At 41.4% G+C, this 22,296-nt stretch overlaps 1 protein-coding gene across 3 annotated transcripts in view; it reads left to right on the top strand.

The window, feature by feature from the left end:
- Positions 1 to 22,296, top strand: part of LOC138761309 (transmembrane protein 132C) — a 988,143-nt gene that overhangs the window by 515,628 nt on the left and 450,219 nt on the right. For all 3 annotated transcript variants that reach the window (XM_069933208.1, XM_069933210.1, XM_069933209.1), the window contains exon 3: positions 1,376 to 1,568. In XM_069933208.1, coding sequence (XP_069789309.1) covers positions 1,376 to 1,568 — 193 coding nt within the window. The remainder of the gene's footprint in view (positions 1 to 1,375; positions 1,569 to 22,296) is intronic.

The following is a 22,296-nucleotide window of genomic DNA, read 5'->3' on the forward strand; positions in this document are numbered from 1 at the left end:
GATCACTGGGGTCTACCTTTCCTCTATAAACGACAGTTACTGAGGGTGCTGCGTAACTAGGGCTCAAGGAATTATAGAAGCACAATATCTTTAACCCACTACCATTAAGAAGGAGGTACAGGAGCATTTAAACCAGGACTGCCAGGCTAGGAAATAGCTTAATGAACAGTGTCCTGTAACCATGTAAATCATCTACAAAAAAATATATAATCCTTTATCTGGACATCTAAAATCCAGAAAGTTCCAAAAACTGGCATTTTTTTTTTTCCTGGTGCTGAGAGAGAGACAGAGACGGCAGCGAGAGAGAGAGAGAGAGAGAGAGAGAGAGAGAGAGAGACGGCAGCATGACTAGATTGGGTGGGGGAGAGAGAGAGACGGCAGCATGACTAGATTGGGTGGGGGAGAGAGAGAGACGGCAGCACGACTAGGTTGGGCGGGGGGAGATGGCCGTGCGACTCAGGTGGGCGAGGGGGAAGAGAGACAGAAACGCGACTCGGGTGGGCGGGGGGAGAGAGATGGCCACACAACTTGGGTGGACGGCGGCAGTGGCGGAGGGGTGGGGGGGAGAGAGAGAGACGGCAGCGCAACCGGAAGGGGGTGGATACGGCAGCACAATTCGGGTGGGCTTAAATCTGGGGCAGCTGGCTTTTGTTCTGAAATCCGGAAAAATCCGAAATTTGGAACACACTGTCCCCCAAGGATTCCGGTTGTGTTCCTATATGTATGTATGTACACTGGTTCTTTGTGTGTTAATTACGTACTGGGTACTGGCTATTTTTGTGTACCATGATCTAGCGAGATGGTGCTTCATTGTATATGCACAATCAGATGTTAATAAGCTTAATGTTTTCCACATTTACCAAATTTAAATCATTCCCCAAGTCTTCCTTCTGAATTTTGTCTGCACATCAATGGGATATGCTTCTTGTCATCCCTATGCTGTAATGACACAGAGGTTATTCTGTCTACCAGGTCTTTGCTGGGGCTTAGGGAAGCAATCCCTTTAAATTCATTCCTCCTTTCCTTGTTTTCTTTTACCTTTCTGACTCATATGTTCATCAACCCTCATTTGATTCTATTTGCCATTAGCCTACATGAAGATTAAATGTATTGTGACCATTAACATCCCCTCAGATTTTTTGACTCGTGTGGAAACTGGAGGACTTCAGGAACACTCAGTTGGTCATGGAAAGAATGTGCAAACCCATGATAGCCCTGGTCCATCTGCTGGACCAATGTCTTGGTAAACTGTTGCATAAATCTCATTGAGTGAAAAAGGAAGAAAAATCAATGCATTGCTGTGTTAACTTCAATCATCCCAAATGTTTATTAAGGTTACTTCAGAAATGCTCACCAATTATTTTTTTCTTTACAGAATTGATGGGGCTTCCTATGAAATAATGCAGATGGACTTTGAAATGGATAACTTTAGCAGTCTGTCAGTCACTCGTCGAATCATGTGGCAGGTGGAATATCCTGGGAAACCCTCACAGATAGACCAGGACAAGGCTGTGTCAGAACTACACGTCAGTCAGAGGGACATCATAAGAATCGTTCCTCTTGCCATGGTAAGAGATTTCCGATTGTAGCTTTTTAATTTTGTTGGAAATCTTGTATGATTCTGAATAACACAAGGTTGAACCATGCCTGCTAAAGATTTTTATATGTTAACCTTGTGATAACTGAAAGTCAAACAAATATTCCAGCTCATAATTCTCCATTACAATATTATTGGTGCTTTTTTTTTTATAATTTTGATGTGACACTGTAGTGTGTTACCAAATTTTGTCCTTTGTAAAGTTTCTTAAATCAATATTTGGAGCAATAAAAATATTCCCATGTTTAACTTTTGATAATTATCAGACAAAAAGGTCAAGAAAGTCAGATATAACAAATGAAATAATTTAACAAGAATCACTAAATTTACAAAATATTTCAAGCAGGTTTAACTTTCTAAATTGCAATGATGTCGTGGAAAGAGAAACTATCCGTGATAGGATGTAGAACACTTCAGCACAGTACAGGTCCTTTGGCCCACAGCGTTGTTCCAATTGAAAGAAGCCGACTCAACAAACTAAACCTTTCCTACCTTATTCCCATAACCCTCTATTTTTCTTGTCTCCATGTGCCTGTCTTTTAAAACTCTCTATTTTAACAGCCTCCACCACCACCCCTGGAAATGCATGCCAAGCTCTCACTGCTCTCTGCTTCAAAAAAAAAATTACCCCTGACATCTTCCCTAAGCTTTCCTCCCCTCACCTTGTGCAGATGCCCTCTGGCATTTGCCACTCATGCTCAGGGGGAAAAAGGTGGTTTCTATCCACCCTATCTATGCTTCTCATAATCTTGCAGACCTCTATTAAGTCACCTCTCATCCTTTTCCCTTCCAAAGAGAAAAGCCTTGCTCTACTAACCTTGCCTCATAAGACACATTCTCCAATCCAAGCATCATCCTGGTAAATCTCCTCTCCATAGTTTCCACACCTTTCCTTGATGAAGCGACCAGAACTGAACACAATGGTCTCACCAGAGATTTATAGATCTACAACATTACCTTATGACTCTTGAACTCAGTTCCCTGACTAATGAAGTCCAGCATATCATTAACATTTTTACCTACCCTATAAACCTGGCCACAACCTTGAGAGAGCCATGGATCTGGACCATAAGGTCTCTCTGTTCTTCCACACTGCTAAGAATCCTGCCATTAACCACATACTCTGCCTTCAATTTTGACCTTCCAGAAAGAATCACTGCACATTTATCTGGATTGAACTCCACCTGCCACCTTTCCACCCAACTCTGCATCCAGTCTATATCCTGTTGTAACTTATGACATCGTTCTATGGTATCCATAGCACCTCCAACCTTCACGTCATCTATAAACTTACTTACCTATCCCTGCACTTTTTTGTCCAGGTGATTTATAAAAATCACAAAGAGCAGAGATCCCAGGACAGATCCTAGTGGAACTTCGCTCATCACTGACCTCCAGTTGGAATACATTCCATCCACTACTACCTTCTGCTTTCTATTCTGAATCCACCCAGACAAGGTTCCATGGATTCCATGCCTCATGACTTTCTGAATGAGTCCACCATGGCAGACCTTGTCATGCCTGACTAAAATTCATATACACCATATCTACCACCCTATCTTCATCAATTCCTTGTGTTTCTTCCTCAAAAATCTCAGGGTGGTGCCACAAAAAGCCACGCTGATCCCCAAGAAGACTACATTTCTCAAGGTGCTTGTAAATCCTGCCCCTTTTAATCATCTCCAATAGTTTTCCCATTGCTGATGTCAGACTCACTGGTCTATAATTCCATGGATTCTCCCTATTAGCTTTTTTAAACAAGAGGACAACATTTGCCATTCTCCAATCCTCTGGTACCTCCCCTGTGGCCAGGGAGGCAAAGATCATTGTCAAAGCCCCAGCATTCTCTTCCCACGCTTCCTATAGTAACTTGGGGTATATCTTGTCTGGTCTTGGGGACTTATCAATCCTAATGTTTTTAAGGAAATTCAAAGATTCAAAGATCTGAGAAGCATAGATAGGGTGGATGTTCAAGTACAAAATCTTGTTCTATACTGACCTCACATTGGCCAAGGCCCCCTCTATCTGGTGAACACTGAAGGAAAGTATCTTTGTAAGACCTCCCTTGCCTGAGGAAAGTATGGTTTCTAGTAAGCATTTGCTGCAATTCCTCGCAACGATTCTGGATAAGATATGACAGTTTGCAGTATTACGTCTGAGTTGAGTGGGTGGAAACCAGCAGGAAAAGCAAAGGTTTTAGTAAGTGGAAAAGGATCTGTCCAAGAAAAGTGTCTGAATTAATCAACAATATACTGTCATTTACCTCTCTGTTCATGACTCTGGGCGATATGCCAGAAGAAACATTGTGACTGGGTGATTGATAGAAAATGGGAATGTGGAGGAGACTTTGAGGGAAGACTTAAAGGGGGAAGAGGGAGCAGTGGAATTCATAATGACACCTTTTTATTGAATAACATGGGATTTAATTTCCATATTATGAGATTTAGTGCATTACTCGAACATTTTTGGCAGCGGTTGTACCCCTGATCCCCACATAATCAGTGCAGTAACTCTTTAACTTTTCACTCTTTTAGTTCAAATTATACAATATATGAGAGCTTCATAACTGGTACTAATGAAGAATATTTACTTAAAATAAATTTTTTCTTATTCGAAGCACAAGGCAAATGTTCAAACATTAAACAATGCTTCGGAGAGTAAATTTAAGATTCAAGATTATTTTATGGTCATGTAATAAAATCAAATCTGTAATATTACTCAACATTTCCTTTAGTCTACTATAAGGCAGACAAAGATTCGCTATCAACAAAAATTGCCCATCGTCCCTTACAGTCAGAGAAAGAGTCCCCATGGAGTCGCTGAGTGTCCATGAATTAGCCTCCAGTGTTTCCACAGCCTTTGCAGCCACACAGCTTTCATTCGAAACTATCAACAGCAGAAGCTCCTGATCAATACCTATGACCCAATCAGGAAGCTTCCAGCACCATCTCGCATCACGGATCCAAACCCTGGCACCCCTTTGGCAAGTTTTGAGTCTGCAGCCATGCGAGTTCCCCGCCTCAAGTCACCAACACCCCGCTGCATGTGTTCTTCAGCCTCCAAGCACCTCACTGGTCAGGTCTCAAGGTCACCATGCATGTCTTCTCCTTACTCCTTCTCAAACAGGGTTTTATTTTTACCGCATTATAGGGTATAGAAGTTGGGATGTTGTGTTGAAGTTATTCATGTCCTTGGTGAGGCCTCACTTAGAATATTGTGAGCAGTTCCGGTCGCCCAGCAGCAGGAAAGATAAGACTGAAAGAGTGCAGAGAAGATTAACTAAGATGTTGCAGGAGTTGAGTTCCCGGGAAAGATTAAACATGTTAGGATTATACTCCTTAGAACAAAGAAGAGTGAGGGGAGACGATAGAGGTTTATAGGAATGAGGGGAAAAGACCGAGTAGATGTGAGTAGGATGTTTCTACTTAGATTGGGGGAGATAAATCCGAGAGATCATAGCTTTAAGCTAAAGGGGGAGAGGTATAAGGGGAACATTAGGAGAAAGTGTTGAATGAGCTGCCATCAGATTCAATCTTGAATTTTCAAAATAAATTGGATAAACACATGGATAGGAGAGGTCTGGCCAGTTATGGAATGAGAATAGATCAGTGGGACTAGCAAGGATTGAATGGTCTGTTTTTTTTTTCTGTGCTGTAACATTCTATGGTTCGATATGTATATAACGTATATGTTGCTTATTTACAATTGAACAGAAAGGCAAAATGTTTCTGGAACTCTTTGTGGAAACGACCTTCATCCTATCCCACAAACTGCTGTCCAACAATAGGCTTTCTATCTTCAAAGGGACTCGAATGCATAACATTTCCTGGTGATTCTCTCATGCAAGTTGGCTCCCTTGCGTTAACCCTTATTGAAGATTCAAATTCAGGATTCCTTTATTGTCATGTATTAGTAACGAGCATGTACTATTGCCTTCTGCCTGTAGAAGTTATTATCGTCTTTTTGGTGGGTTATATGCAGATTTAAATGGGGACGATAGTTGAGGTGCCTGTGCTTTCCCCGAATCATTTGGCACTCAGTATTTTAAGCACTTGCATGCAATCTAGATTGCCTTTTCTAATTTCAGAGGAAGTTGGCACAGAAACTGGTTTGGGAGCAATTCCAAAACCACTCCATCGGGTGACAAATTGCTTATGGCTGAACACTGCTAACAGAATTAAATCTTATATTTTGGGTAATTATCTCAAGCTGTACTGACAAGGTTGTAGATGTCATCAACTCCTTTAAGAACTGTAAACCTTTGTACCACTCTCTGAAGAATCCTTTATTGTAGTTTCTTTACATTGATCAATAGACTAATTCACTAGACACGCACAGAAATGGTTCATCATTTTCTTTTTTCTTTATTAATGAGGTGCATGAGCTTTCCTTGCAACATCAGAGTTTTAACAAGAAAGTCTACAGATGCTGGGGTCGAGTGCAATCCACAAATGTGCTGAAGGAACTCAGCAGGTTATGCAGTATGTAGCAGTCCAGAAACATTGGTTACCCTTCCTCAGAATGCTGTGTTACCTGCTAAGTTTCTCCATTACATTCATGAGGTGCATCAGAAATATCTTTAATTGTCTCTTGAAAGTGCCTGCTTGGATTGTTACAGTTCATGTGGTGAAAGCACATCCATGGTGTTCTTAGTCAGATACTTCAACTCAGGGACGATGGAACAATAACCATCCAAGACAAAAGGAGTGTGACTTGCAGGGAAACGTGCAAATAGTGACATTCATTCATTAAAAATCATAGGTTTTGGAAGTGAGCTTATGTAACTGAAAAAATAATGGAAATTATGGTTAGGAACCAGGCTGAGGATTTCCAATGTTGCAATCACCTGGTCGCCTAATAAGCTACAGGAACCAATATAGTAGAAGCAAACAGGCTTCAAGAGACATGATAGGCAGGGAATAGAGGAGTATGGATCAGATGCAAGTGTCATCATGGTTAGTGAGGCAGATAAAAGAACACTTTTGCAGTGCCAGCGACCAGGGTTTGACTCCGGAGCTGTCTGTAAGGAGTTTGTACGTTCTCCCTGTGCCCGTAGGTGGGGTTAGTTTGTCCTAAAGAGTGAGTAACACATGGACTTCAGGAAAAATCCTTCAGCCAAGTCGCTCCATTCATTTAAGGTTCATAGTCACTGCTACATACCTCTGACCTTATCTCCACTGGAAGCTCAACGTGCTCTCTCCCAAGCAACTTGGCAAGTCCCTTGCAGAAGTCTCCTGTGCCATTTTACCATTTTGCAACCCAAGGTACCACTGGATCCCCTTTACTAATAGCTCAGCCTGAAGGACCATCTGAACCCAGGCTAGATCCCTGGGTCCACTCAATACCAGCCTTGAGCAGGGACCGAGAGATCAGAGGAGGCCTGGCACCATGGACCAGACTGGGCCTAACATCAGGGTCAGGTGTCACAATGGGCCAAGTCTGGGTGAGGGCGCAAATCAACATCCATATTCAGCCCTGGACCAAATGGAACTGTATTAGTGGGCCAGGTTTTACACAAAGGTACATGACAGCTAACTTTTTTACCCACCCTCACTAATATTTCCTAATGCATAACATGATTAGCAAATGAGAAGGTGGTATTTGATGCAGATGAGAACTAACATGCACTACAGATGTCTAGATGTTCAGTGGCATTCTGCTCTTTCTTGTGTGATAATATATAGATATAAATAGATATGTTTTTGGGAGATAAATTGGGAAAGGTTTGTTAGAGTAGGTCACATGCAAACACTTTAAAACAGATCTTATTTAAAATACTGGAGCTCTGCCCCATGGTAGATGTATTGGCTCCAGAGCATTTGCAAGAGCTTTTGAAGAGTGCTCAAGAGACTTCCCTAATGATTGTTGTTTGAAAAAGGCAGTAGATGAAAGAGCATCTGGAGCAGCTGCTATCTGGAAGAGACTTGCTGTTTTGAGAGGGTCATGTGGTTTTGTAAGCAGAGAGAGTCAAACAGACTTTTCTCTCAGAGAGAGAGAGAGAGAGAGAGAGAGAGAGAGATCACTTGCACAGTATTGCAGACAGCAGCTGGGACTGGACAGGACAAGCTGGCAAGCTTAGGGAAAGCCCAGTTGTAAGATGGCCTGGTCAAAGCATTTGTGGTTCATACAAGAGGAGATGGCTGGCTGTCTAATGTTTCCCTTGGAATAACAGAAACAAAAAGAAACTCTGTGGTGACATGAAAGAAAGAGGTTATCATTTGGAGAACCCTGAAGGGCAAGTTTAATCAGCAAGACACTGAAGTGGCTAATTAAAAACGAACACCAAATCTCTCTTTGAAAACTGACAAGAACCTTCCTGAGCGATAACCATTTACCTTTCAAGCACCAAAGCCTGGTGAACTTTATAAATGTTAAATTCTGTGCACAGTATAAGAATTTCCTGCAACCAGTGAGATTGGACTGTGAACCAAAGAACTTTTCTGAATGTACACATACATTACATACACGTGAGCTTAGAATTAGAAAGGGGTTAAGTAAGTCAATAGAGGGAAGTTAAAGATTGATTCTATTTTCATGTTTGAAGATAATTAAAAGCAACCTTTGTTTAGGTAACCATTTGTCGTGGTGAATATCTATTGCTGCTGGGTTATGGGGTCCTCTGGGCTCCTAACACCTGAAACTGAGATATGATATTTTCTAGTGGATCACAATCATGACCATTTCCAGGTTATTTCCCCAAGGGCTCTGAAAATTTCAAACTAGATTAAATGCACTTTATATATTGTTGTCACTGCTACTTGCACCTCTCCCGCCTGCACTGATTGCTCAGTGATCCTTCCATCTCTAGTATGACCAGTTGTCACTCTACTGAGCTGAAAAGGTTTGTGTTGGTGGATCTGCTGATTGTCTGATAAGCCACTTGCTGTTCTAGTACAGGGAGAAACACTTACTAAGGATGCATTAGACGGCCAAAGAGATCGAGCTCTGCTCGTTTTTACACTCAGAAATCAATTTTGCAGAAGGAACAGTGCCATCCCATGCACAGAAATCACCAGGAATAGATGGGTGAGAAAGTGTTGGGTCAAATTTCTGAACTGATGCAAAGCAATCTGGAAATTGTTACTATTGCATTTCAATTTGGGTTTCTGGTGGAAAAATCCATATTGTTTTTAAAGCAGTTTGTTTCACAAGCATCATTTAGTTCTGTTGGTGATCTGTGAACAAACCAACAAGTTGTGTTTTAGTTTTAACAGGTATGTGCATTTTAATCTCGGAGACCAGCGACAGAACATTAAGGTACAAAGATAGTAACACCTTCTCAAAGAACATGCCAGTGTGAGAGGAATTCCCATTAAATTCAGCCACATCATGTAATGAGGAGAGCACCACCTACAGGCCTACTAATATTATCCAGGAGGAAAAACACCGGATTCCATTGACACCGTGGTTTAAGTGAAAAAAATACACAAATGGTGGAGAAACTCAGCAGGTCCAACAGTGCCTTTAGGTAACAAAGGTGAAGATACATCACCAACGTTTCTGGCTTGAGCCCTTCATCAAGGTTCTCCAGCATTTGTGTGTGTTTTTATTTTCAATATCATAGAGGAAATGAACATAGCATCACAGACTGCACAGTGAGGCATCACATTCATATTTCAGGCTGATGCCCCACATATGCAGCTTCCACAGTATTTTTCAGAGAATTTTCTAATGGGACTTGAGATCGGTTTAATTATAGCTAGGATATAGTTCATAAAATTCAGCTCCTTTTGCTGAAAACATTTGAATATTGTTTTCTTTATATATCTTCGAGCTATTCCTTCCACCTTCAGTGTGGCTATTTGCTTGGCAGAAATAATTATTGATAGGTTAAATTTCTCAAATGTTGAGATCTGAAATGAATCACCAGCTTTTGAAAGCAACAGAGGGAAATGGGGCAGTGACAATTGTTATTTGGAAGGATTATTTAAATCAATTATTTTGTTTTTAATCAAATAATAGGTTTTTATTCCTGAGTTTTATATATATATATTTTTTTTTATTCTTGAAATAGCTACCGACTATTGCTTTGTAGATTGTTGAAATCTTTGCTGGAAAGAAGTATTGATTATTCTACCCAGCAGCAGAAATCAAAGCTGCGGAGTTTCACTCCTGCCCTTTGAAGTGTGCGAAGTAGTTTGTGTACAAGTGTGTCAAAGGAGGGGACCGACAAAGCTGTAAATGTCATTGCTGTCACTCCCTCCCTGATCCTGAGAGAAACATCTAATTTAACTGCAGTTTAAACAAGTGTGCAATTGAATGGCAGTGGCATGAACTTGTAATGAAATTTTAATTTAGCCGAAGGCATTCTGACTATGATTGAAAGCAGCAACCACTGGAGACCATAACTGGAAAGATTTCAGGTGCAGATATTGAGTATGAAGACAAGCATGACTGTGGCCCACACCCCTGAATCCCTCAGCTGAAGTTGTTATCAAAGTTGGTCTTAACTGGCACTAAACGCATGCATTTTGTTTACCAAAAACAGACTTTATTCACAGTGAATTATTTACAAAAGGAAAACCATTCCAAGTCTGTTTCCACCCTTACTTCTATAGTTGCTGTGCATTGTTAGATTGGATTCAATTTATGTCATTGCCACCACTGTCACACCTTGTCGCTTCACCCCCTGTGTTGTTTGAAGGGCTCCCCCTCGATCTTAGTCCCCCGATGCCTGCTAAAGGGAGACCTCTCGACTGTGGTCCTTTCTCACAGTGCCTGAATGTTGGCTGCACCAAGCCTCAACGTGTCCCTCAGCATGTACTCCTGCATCCTGGATTATGCCAGTTGACAGCATTCCTGCACCAACATCTCCGTGCGCTGAAAGACCAAGAGATTTCCAGTGCCTCTTTCACCGAGTTGATGGTTTTGCAGCAGGTCTGGATGACTGACTTTGTGTGCGTCCCCAGGAACAGCTCATAGATCAGAGAGTCCTCTGTCACGCTGCTGCAGAGGATGAACCGTGACAAGGATGCCTCCTTCTCCGCACCCTCTGCAAAGAGGTGGGCGACTGTCTCCTCTCGATCAGTCATCTCAGGGATCATGTGCGTTGTGGATGATGTTCCAGTCATGAGATCAAGGGATGCAACGTCCCATTCATGCCTTGTATTGCTGTTTCAACAGAAATGCCTTAGCCTTTTAATTCAAAGATTGGCTTCCAGCAGATTGTCTTTTTCGGATAGCTCTGATCATTTTGATTCACAGAGAACCTCCATCAGTAGTAAGTTTTCACTTAATTTTCAGGGGCCAGGAAAGCAGAAGATGCGCATTGTCCTGTGGAAGAGTCCCTTTCAACGTCTTCCTGTCATGATACCTCGTCAACAAATCCCGCTGCTCGCCTAAATCTGCATCCATGTTCATTGCTCTTCAACTCTGTTTAAGCTTCTTCCTTCAGTTGGCTCTGGCATTGTTATCTGGTTGACGAGCACAGCTTTAAAATGAATCCCAAAGTGTTGCTTTACCCACGAAGACCCCAATTACGAGAAGGGGGAGTTGGTTCAACAAGTAAAACAAATAAACAAAAATGCAGAAGCAATTTATTTGGACGCAGGAAATATGAAATAAAAAGAGAAAATCCTGGAAATATTTAGTAAGTCGACCAGGATCTGAGGAGAGGTTATCGCCTGAGTCCTGTTTTCCTCACTAAAACGATTGAGGCCTGCCAAGCACGAGGTTTGATATTTCGTATTATTTATGTGGGTTGAAAATTGTACGAAGAATAAACTCGCACTCATCTTGTCTCTAAGTTAGAATTTGGTGAACAACGATTCATCTGAACAAGTGACTTGACTTTTCTAGCTTTAGTGCAGATTCACCCCAACTCACAGCTTGATCTTCATGCAGTGACTTGTGTAACAACACATGATTCAGAGCCACGTGATGAGCCAAAATAATGGGATACATTTCCAACTGCAACTTCACTGATCTGGGACATAGCTAACAATGAGCTGGTGGAGGTAATCAGCAGGTCAGGCAACACTCATGGGTAGAAAAGGTCGGTCAACATTTTGGGTCGGGACCTTTTATCACAGCTGTTTTACAACTCCAGGGATTTGCATTTGATGGTGACCTTTGGTGCACATTCTCACTGCAAGTCCAATCTTTTAAGGAAGCAGATATATTTTCCAGAAGAAAGCCTTCAGATTTATTGTCAGAGTTCATACGTGGCATCACATAAAATCCTGTGATTCCGTTTTCCTGCTGGCATGGCAGAATAACCACTGTAGTGCAAAAAAAATAAACTGTACACAGCATAAAACATAAACAAATAAAGACCTGCAGAAACAGATAACAAATGTAAACAAACAATGCAATACAGGGAGGACAAAAAGTACAAGTAAGAGTCCTTAAATGTGATTGAGTTGGTTGTTGAGGAGTCTGATGGTGGAGGGGGAGCAGCTTCCTGAACCTGGTGGTGCGAGTCTTGTGGCACCTACACCTCTTTCCCGATGGCAGCAGTGAGAACAGGGCATGTTCTGGGTGGGGTGAGTCTTTGATGACTGCTGCTGCCATCCGACGGCAGTCCTCCCTGTAGATGAGCTCAATAGTGGGAGGAGATTTTCCTGTGATGTCGTGGGCTGTGTCCACTACCTTTCGGAGGGTTTACACTCTGGAGTATTGGTGTTCCCATACCAGACCGTGAGGCGGCCAGTCAGAACATTTTCCACCACACCTCTGTAGAAATTTGCCAGGGTTTCTCGCAAACTCCTGAGAAAGTAGAGGCTTTCTTCGTGATGCCATTAGTGTGTTGGGTCCAAGAACTTAAATTTGCTCACCCTCTTCACCTTTCATCCCTCAATGTATACCTCTGCCTTTCCCTTTCCTGAAGTCAACAATCAGCTCCTTACTTTTGGTGACCTTGAGTGCAAGGTTAGGGTTAGGTGCACCAAGTTTTTAGCCGCCTTCTTGTATGTTGACTCATCCCCTTCTTTTATACAACCCAGTACAGTGGTATCCTTAGCAAATTTGTAGGAGTTATTGTCGTACTGAGCCATACAGTCATAGGGGGTAACATAGTGGTTTTTAAACTGCCCCCCTAAAATCACATTCCACTTTAATTATTCCCTTTGCCATAAGTGCTCTGTGATTGGTAAGGGATTGCTTAAGGTGGTATGTGGGTGGAAAGAAAAAGCTTGAAAACCACTTTTTTAATTGTACCTCATTGACTCATTATGTTCACTGTTTCATAACTCCAAAAGAAATGAGCCAATGACCATGTGAATTATGTAAGTGAACCTTGGTCATGTGATGTAAAGGTATCACAGTATGTTACACACATACACTTTAGTTGTTAGCATGCAATAAAGTGTACACCAACAGGAGTACAGGAGAGTTGTATGGATATGTTTGAAATACACTTCATTGGGAACACCTAATTCTCAGATATTTAGAGCACAAAACCACATTTCCCACTCTCTGCAAACTCTGGCATTGGGTCATTCCTTTCAGTAATCCATAGCTCCTTGTTTCAAGCAATTATTATTTACACATTGAGATGGTTTGTGTATGATAATTAATGATATATTTATTGTAACCACTTGCAGATATTCGTACAAGTGGAGTCGAATGAGCCAAAACTATTCCAAGCTAAGCACAGATGTTTACATGCTTGGCACTGAGGCCTGCTGTGTTGCATTTAGCGTGAAATTAATTTTTGTGAAGCAGTGGCTGTTTCTCACAATCATTGCTTCCTTGCAGAGCTGTGAGATAGATTTGACTAGAGCAACGTTTAAAATTGCGGGTGAGATGCCAGTGTTTGGTTTGCCTTTTGCTGTCACAGAGGGTGAAAATGTCTTCACCTGCACTAGTTATTAACCAATTAGGTTTTCCTAAATACTGTGTCGTTCGTCTATTTTGTCATATTCCAACCTGTTTCCCTAGCTGGAGCTTTCATTGATTTATGTGCATAACTTTTCCTGTCCTGGAATAATTGAGAAAGTTTGAATTAATTTCCATGTTGAACGTTAACGTGGCAAAAAGGACACAAAATGTTTAATGTGAAGTGCCCGATGAAGCACCCGTGTTGAAATATGGATCTCAAACTGAATAAATAAGATGGTGGCAGCTCGGTCAAGATTGCATATTTGGATTCATGGAAAATATTTGCCTTAGCACCAAGTGTGGTGATACCACTGTATTACTGTTGGTTACCATCTCTGTGTGTATGGCTGGCCCGTCTCCATGCTGACTGTGCCTCCCCTTGGAACTCCCCTAATAAAGGCACTTACACCCAGACCCCTCCCCCAGTATGAGGCCTGGACTTGGGCCAAGCAACATGAGTGTGCATATAGTTTTAAGCAATTATGAGCCTATCGTTCTGGCAACTTCTTGTCTTTCAAGTTACTTGATAGTGCATTGCCAAGTAACAGGTTACTGCAGTCCTTTGGGATATGATAAAGAAATGCTTGTCTTTTCACAAGCAAAAGTTTGTTTATCAATGGAAGTGTTCAATTGTAGATATTTAAAATCATAAAGTCAGAGAATAATGAAGTCACAGAATGGGAATATTTGGCCCATGCTTTTTACTGCAGAACAATCCTGTCAGTCTCTATCTTAGCTGTACTCTCATTGATATTTTTCCACATCTAACAATCTCATGGGCAACAAGCTTGACGTCATTACTGCTTGATAAGGAAACATTTTTTCTTTCTTTATTCAAAACATTAAATCTGTGTTCGCCTGTCCTTGCGAGCGAAGAGACGAGTAAAACACAAAAGTTTACAAACATGGTGACTGAAGTAAAACACACAGATGGAGAAACTCTAACAATGTACTTTATGTAGTAAAGGTACATAACTGACGTTTCGGGCTGGAGACCTTCAAGGTATGGACAAAATGTGAGCAGGCACTCAAACAAAATGGTGGGTGGGAAGGGGCAGAGGGAGGAGCACACCAGCAAATGGTGGGAGGGGGGTGGCTTTGTGAATGGAGAGGGAAGGGGTGGGGGGGGGTTAGAGAGCTAGAACAAAGAAAACAGAGGGATGGGGAGAGATGTAGAATAGGGAGAACAGATCCCCTGTCTTTGTACTGTTTTCTGTACACCTCCATTAAATCACCTTTCAACCGGCTTTGATCCAAGAGGAGGAAAACCATCTTCTCCAACCCAGTCTCATCCCTTGTCCCTGGAACATCTCCTCTGTACCTTCCCGTATTGGATCAGAATTAGAGACTCAGTGTTAGGTCCAAAAGAGCTTCCTCCTCATTTAGCAAATTCTCTTAGCATGCTTTAAAAATCTCTCCTCCCTTTACTTCAACATTACCCTAATCTATACTTCAGAAATTAAAATTTCCCAAATTTCACCAAACTAGAAAGTGGATATGTCTCTTATTTCTCTGTAGAGTGGCTCCTTTATTTTCCTTTCACTATTTGGAGGCCAATCTAATGTTCGTCTATAGTGTGATCATATCCTTTCCATGCTACCTCAAGGACATCTTCTCTGGCCATCTATATGTAATGTTTTCCCCGATCAAAACTGCCAGCTCACCATCATATTAACTTGCCACTCTTTTCTGTGCTTTCCGTCTCCTTGAATGAGAAGCAGCTTACTGTATGGAAGTGGAGAACTATTTTAATAAGCTTTGAAAAATCCCATGCTTAACGTAAAGTTTTGTTTATTAAGCACAATGTAACTATTGAAGCCCAGTATCTTTTGTTGTATTACCATTCACTTTCTTGGGTCTGGAAGTAGAACCTACAAGGTATTACAATATCAACTCGCATGCTTATTTTTGAGTAGACATAACGGTAAAGATAGCAGTGAGCCATTCAAAGATTGAATATTGAACATAATTATTATATCGTTGCATCTATTTCAGATTTGTATTTCAAGAGAATAAGTTACAGAGAAAATTACCAGGGAATGGGATTGTCCTGTTAGTTAGCTTTAAGCTGATGGACTGAAATGGCCTCCTCCTGCTTTGTTTCTTGTTATTTATTATGAATAAGGAACCATGATATTAGTACAGAGTGAAACACAAAAGTTTGCAGACCACAAAAATGCTGGGGAGACTCAGGAGGTAAAGAGATACAACCAATATTTCAGGCCCAAGCCCTTCCCCAAGGTAGAGTAAATGGAAATGAAAACAAGAAAGCAAAACTATACCCAAAGCATCCAAGGGGATAATCTTCCACATTACACCATCCAAAACTGCAAGCAACATCAATGAACTCAAATCCTTCCTTTTGAAATACATTAGACTGCCATTCACCGCAACAAATGTTTGAGGTAGTGACAGATCAAAGGATAGAAAAGCTTAAGTAATTCATTCATTTCATTCATAACCTTTGATGTTTAATATTTTCCATCATGGTCCAAATTGTTCCACTGATTGATAGAAACCTAATGATTTCATACCTTTTTTCCCCAATTTGGTTTCCCATTTACTGTTTTCCCTTTGATCTCTGCTCGTGACTGTGGCTAGTTAGCTCTTGCAGTATGCTAGGAGTGATCGGGAGACAGTTTCACTCCTCCTGCAGAAAGTAACACAGGTTTCAGACAATACGTTTCCCTGATCGTCCCACAAATCGGCATCAAAAATGGCTGCAAAACCAGTTAATGAGTAGAGATGGAATCAATGAACGATAGAAATAAGCAAGGAAGCAGCTGAGTAAATTGAGAGGGTTAACAAACGCCCATCAATTAAAGGGTGGTGCGCCGAACTGAACATTGTAGGCTTCTCGCTTCTCTCTTTGCCTCTCAGTGAGTAGTGCTTTGGAGTGAATCATTGGTCACATATTTTCTTGTACCTGATTGATCTGAACTACTGGCACCATTATTGAATGTAAACTTAAAATACATTAAGCAGTGAGTAAATAACTGATAATTAGCTGTAATAATTGTGAATTTCAAAGCTTCCTGGTTTCTTTATCTTTATACATTTAATTATTTTCTCTCTCTCTGGGATGCTTTCACTGCCCATGGCAGTTATAGTTAAGTTGTTTGTTTATTACTTGGTGAATTATTTTGTGTGACAACCCCAGACTTAGCAATAAAAAATATTAATTTTGAATAAGTGTTCCTCAACTCCTTGGAAGCCAGTTGGCACTATGGCTTCAAAGGCACTTAGCTGTGATTCCTTGAAACTCTGTGCTCAGGACGGCAGAGTTGACCTGCAGTTACCCAGGAGCATTTACCCACCAAACCTGCTCCTCCCTTAAACTGATCCCCCTTGGGTTCTCCTCCATGAAGTGATGGGCGAGGATCTGCTGAGCCTTCAGATTGTAAATCTCACAGAAATACTTTGATGGCTGATTAAGCCATGGTCTTTTGCTGAACCAGCTGTCGTACAACTTGAATGCTTGTGCAAGCCTCTGAGCATTGCAAAAATTTAAAAGCAGGTAAAAACTTTCACATATTTCACAGGTTATTGCAAAATTTTATCTTCTGGTCTATTAACATTAAACAAAGTTACTGCCCTGTATATGTCAAGGAAGATGATTAAAGCAAATATTAACACAATTATTGAGAGGCATAGATAAGGTAGAAGATAAATAGGTGTCGATGTCAAATATGAGTGGGCTTAAGTACAAGTTGAGTGGAAAAAATATAAAGAAAGTTTTTTTACACAGTAAGCTGTGGGTGCCTGGGGCACTCTGCCAGAGAAGGTGGTGGGAGCAGATATGATACCATTAAGAGGCAGACACATAAACAAGCAGGGAATAGAGAGATAGGAGTGTTTTTTCACATAGACTTTGCAGGATACTACTGTTATGAAGAGTCTCCCAACATCCCAGCAGTGGTCGTTCACACAGGAATGACCAAACTGCAAATCTTCATTTCTCTCCATAAGTTGAGATGGCATACTGGCAGTGTGTCATTGCTACATCATAATCGTCAGCCTGTTGTTCGCGGAATGCCTGCAGTTCAGTTTAGACTGCAGACCTTCCAGGAAGATCACTTGGCGTCTCGAAGGTAAAATGCTGGAATGGGAATGGCACTCTTATTCCAGTTTCCGAGCTTTATTCACAGCAAGCATTCCAGGAAAACGGGAAGGCAGCGCCTGTGTTTTTTAAAAAGCCTAATAGACTGTGTGCATGCAGATGGGATCAGTTTTGATGATCATCATGGTCAGTGCAGACACTGGGGCCCACAGGTCCTGTGCTATAATCTTTATTTTTTTCAATGTAATCTTCCACTGTAGTGAGTCAGAAATGATTCACATTTTATAATTATGCAATTATTTGTGAAGTAAGGTGAACAATAAATTCACAAGATGATTAGTTTAGAACAGTAATAAATAAAACAAAGCTTCTCATGGGATGGGAGGGTTGATTCTTCGTGCTGGGAGGTGATTTTATGTGGAGAGGTAGATGGCTGGACTGACCCCTCTTTCACCAGTGCAAATCAGCAGACACTGCAACAGGTTCAGAAACAAGCCTGTTTGTATCTTTCATAGCATATAGCATAGCATGTCCCAACCTTGAGCTCATCCAAGCCCCACTCCAACACATGGCTACTTCACTCCCATCACATCTTGCCCCATGTCCTTGTCTGCATAGATACCTCACCCCACTCCTCAGTCCCCAGAATGCTACATTGGCTATCTTTAAAGTGCACCAGTGCACATGCTCACTCTAAGAACATTGAACAATACAGCACACTATGGGCCCTTCAACCCTACCTTTATAAACCTACCCTATGTCATGCCCCATTCCTCCACTGTCTCCTTGTATCTCCTACGCGCCCCACATGTCCCACACTCAGCATTTGGTATATAACTTGATGTTTTAATTTACTGCTCTTTTGTTGATTTAAATCTATCTTGACCTCTGAGATGGTATATTTCTCTAATTCTATTACTATGAAGGGCTTTGGAACTTTTTTTTAAATGTTAAGCTGTCATAAATCCATATTGTTGTTGTCTATAGAGGAGAGAGGTGGATGGGGCCACTATGATGGAATATTTGGGAGATAAATTGGTAAAATTAGAGTAGGTTACATACATACACACACACTTTAAAATAGATCTTATTTGAAATATTGAAGAATACATATTCATTAACTTTACAGAAACTATGGAGAATGGTGTGCACATTTCACAAGTAGGTGCTAATTGAAATGACATAATTAAAGCAACAAGTAGGAGATGCTCTGGCTGTTAAAAGCTCTTTGCAAGGGTTTTGACAGAGTGCACAGAACGGTCACTCCTGGGCTTTTGTTTACCTGAAGACAACAGCTTGAACAAGAAGACAAACTCCTATTGTTTGCTGGAGAAGGTCAGGGGTTTTGCAAGTGAGAGAGTTACATGGGCTTTCTGGCAGTTGGAGAGAGAGAGAGAGAGAGAGAGAGAGAGAGAGAGAGAGAGAGAGAGACAGTTGAAACAAGCAGGAGAAACTGGTTGGAACTGAAACAAACTCCAGAGCGGCAGGTGGCTGGAAGTGCTATCTGTCTGATGTTTCTCTTGGAATAAGTGGAACAGAAAGGAACTCTGTAGTAGCATGAAAGAAAAAGGTTATCATCTGGAGAACCCTGATGGGGCAAGTTTTATCAGCAAGACATTGAGGTGACTAATGGTGGTACCTCAGTATGGAAATCATGGGACAACAAATCTCTGCAAACCCTACAAGAACCTTCCTGAGCAGTAACCATTTACCTTTCAAGCACCAAAGCCTGGTGAAATTCATAAATGTTAGATTCTGTGCACAGTATAAGAATTCACTGCAACCAGTGAACTTGGAGGAATGAGAAGTGAGATTGGACTGTGAACCAAAGAACTTTTCTGAACTTACACACACATCAAATACACGTGCGCTTAGAATTAGAGGGGGGTTAAGTTGGGTTAGTTAAGTTAATAGAGATAAGTTAAAGTTTGATTATGTTTTCATGTTTAAAGATAATTAAAAGCAACTTTTGTTTAAATAACTACTTATCTTGGTGAATGCTTATTGCTGCTGGGTTTTGGGGTCCTTTGGACTCGCAACACTTCTGTGAACACTGCAGTTTCCTTTTCATGTGAAAAGGCAAAGAAAGAAACATTTAAAGTTTGGTGTGAATGTGACTTACCCACAGGACCAGAAATGGAATTAATTGTTTTTTTTTTAGTTGCACCTTGCATGATTTTACTGGTCTGAAGAACGTCCGACATCTCAGCATTGGTCATTCATACACAAACTCCAAATCTCTGTTTCTTTATGTGAGTTTTGACAGCACACCCAAAGTGCAATTTATGTGTCATCGATACATCCACTTTAGACTGCAGGAATTCCGGGAAATTGACAAAGAGGTCTAAGAGGTAAAATGTCAGAACGGAAATGGCGCCCTCGTACCCATTCTGATCTTTTTGCACAGCATGCATTGTGGGAAAATGGGAATAATTTCCTGGAACACAGCGCCTATGTAAAAATATAATTGAAATCATTTTTATCAGCATTCAAATCTGTTGCAAAACAATTTTCATTTTCAATTCATTTTAATAGATTCATTATTTAGTGGTTTTGCTCAGCTGTCATTTAATAACTCAGACACTAAAGTGGCAAGAGATATTAATGCTCCATTGATGTGGGTGATAATATTTCAGGTGCTGTAGTTACAATCAAAACTCTTCATTAAATGGAGATGTTGGTATGGCAATGCTGTTGACTGACATATTCCAGGCTGCAGGAGTACGTGCTAAGGTGCACACTGAGGGTTGGTGCAGGCAACACAATGGTGCTGTGGGGAAGGACCACAGTCTAGAGTCCTCCCATTACTGGGCACTGAAGGGGTGAGTCTGAGGGGGAAGTCCCTCAAAGTACAGAAAGGCAAGCAACGACAGTGGTAACGGTGCAAAACAGAGAACGAATGTAACCATGTACAGTGATGAAAATGCTAAGGATGTGAAAATACTTTGAAGTTTTTTTTGTAAATTATGCATTGTGAGTAAAGTTTATTTTTGGGAGAGAAAAAAGCAAATGCCAACAGTCACCTGACAGGTCTGTCATCTGATCTCCACTGTGTATGGGACTCGCCATGAAGACCAGGGGACTCCGCAGCTTATAAAGATGTGGGATCAGATATGCTTCTTCCTGGCCTCTCAGCTTCAGGTCAGCCATTGCTGTCTAATCAAGGGCCACCCCATTTATATGAATGAGGTCACTGATTTTTCAATAAGTAGGGAAGTGGCTTATTTCTTCTGTGTTATTTTAATTACTATGTATATTTCTAATTTACATCAAGTATTTGCTTTTAAGTGCATTGATTAATTTAAGTATGTTTTTGAAATTTTTTTCTGTTTTTCTCTTCAAAAAGTTTTTTTAAAAATTTATATTTTTGTTTTCAGATTGTTTCCAATTCATCAGAGAAATTTGGAAAGACATTCTGATAGGCTACTGCCCAGTCATCAGGGTAGTGCATTGTCAGGTCCTCTGTTCACACTGCCCTTGGCCTTGACAGCACTCATAGACTGCTACACCTCGCTATAGGCCCTCAGCGACACCAGCAGAGTGTGGGGAGCCTTGCATCTGTGGGGCTAGCAAAGGCTGGCCTGACCCATCCACATCTCAAGATGGACTGGTCACACTCTAAAATATGATTAGCTATTCGTGATAGTATTAAATATTTAAGATTGAGATCTGCGGTTAATATTGGCTATTGTGAGAAGTGTTATTTTAGTTAAAGTGATATTTTATTCTGCACTGACAATGACTCTTGCAGTGAGGTCACATGTGTAAGATTGCAATATTTCTCTGTACATCATTTGGATTCCATAACTTAGATTTCCTGCAGTCGCTCAAGAGGTAGGACTCTAGTTAAAACATTTCTTGTGAAATGCATTTGCTTTGCAATAAATCTTTGATGGTTTGTGGAGTGAGGGCTTGTGAGTGGAGTGAGAGGGTCATTAATGATATGATCTTTTTAAATAGCAGCGGCTTAAAATAAGATCAGTGCTTGATAGGGACCAAATGTGAAGCAAGGGCAATCCATCACACTTGATGAATATTCCTGAAAATGCCCCACCCTCTCACCCCGTTAGGAAGGAGAAGCAAAGCAGGGGACCTTCCAGGACAGTGACAATAGCAGTAGACCATTGAGGAGCTTAGCAGCTGAAAGACCCACGAAGGCTGCAGGTAGTTGGTGACTTGCGATCGAAGGACTGACACAGGCTATGAGCTGCTGGAGACTGACTCCTGGGAACCAAGTATCAGAACCAAGGTTTGAGAGGGTGCTGAGTGCAAGAAGTGCTCCCTCAAGGCCTTGGATGCTGAAGGCTTCCTGATCATATCGGAGGTTTTGATCTGGAGCTTAGTTTGAACTGGAAACTGTGCGGTTGCAAAGGCTGCAGGAGCACGGGAAGCAAATTCACGGTACTCAGTATCTCTGAAGGGATTCTCTTTTGCTTCTCTTAGGAGTACCAGGCAGTGCTTATGGCTACCCTTTGTTTGCCTTGCGGTAGACGAAAGTTGATGTATATTCAGGCCCAGTGCTGCCATTAGGCCAACTGGGCAGCCGCCTAGGGCGCAGTCCAAAGAGGGCGCTATTGAAATGAGATTCCAACGGCTCCAGCACCTCTACATGATATAGTTCTGACTAACGTGCTATAATGCACACGAGTTAGTCTGGTAAGGTAGAAGTGGAATGGCGCATGTCACATCAGGTCTTGCACCTACTGCTCAGCCCGGTCAGCATCCCCATCCACCTCACCCCTGCACTCACCCCGGCCGTGGGTGCACAATAGTCTGGCACCGGTTCTGTGTTTATCATGTATGCTACTTGCTTAATGTA

This window comes from Narcine bancroftii, chromosome 4, assembly GCF_036971445.1.
Source record: "Narcine bancroftii isolate sNarBan1 chromosome 4, sNarBan1.hap1, whole genome shotgun sequence".
Classification (NCBI taxonomy): domain Eukaryota; kingdom Metazoa; phylum Chordata; class Chondrichthyes; order Torpediniformes; family Narcinidae; genus Narcine; species Narcine bancroftii.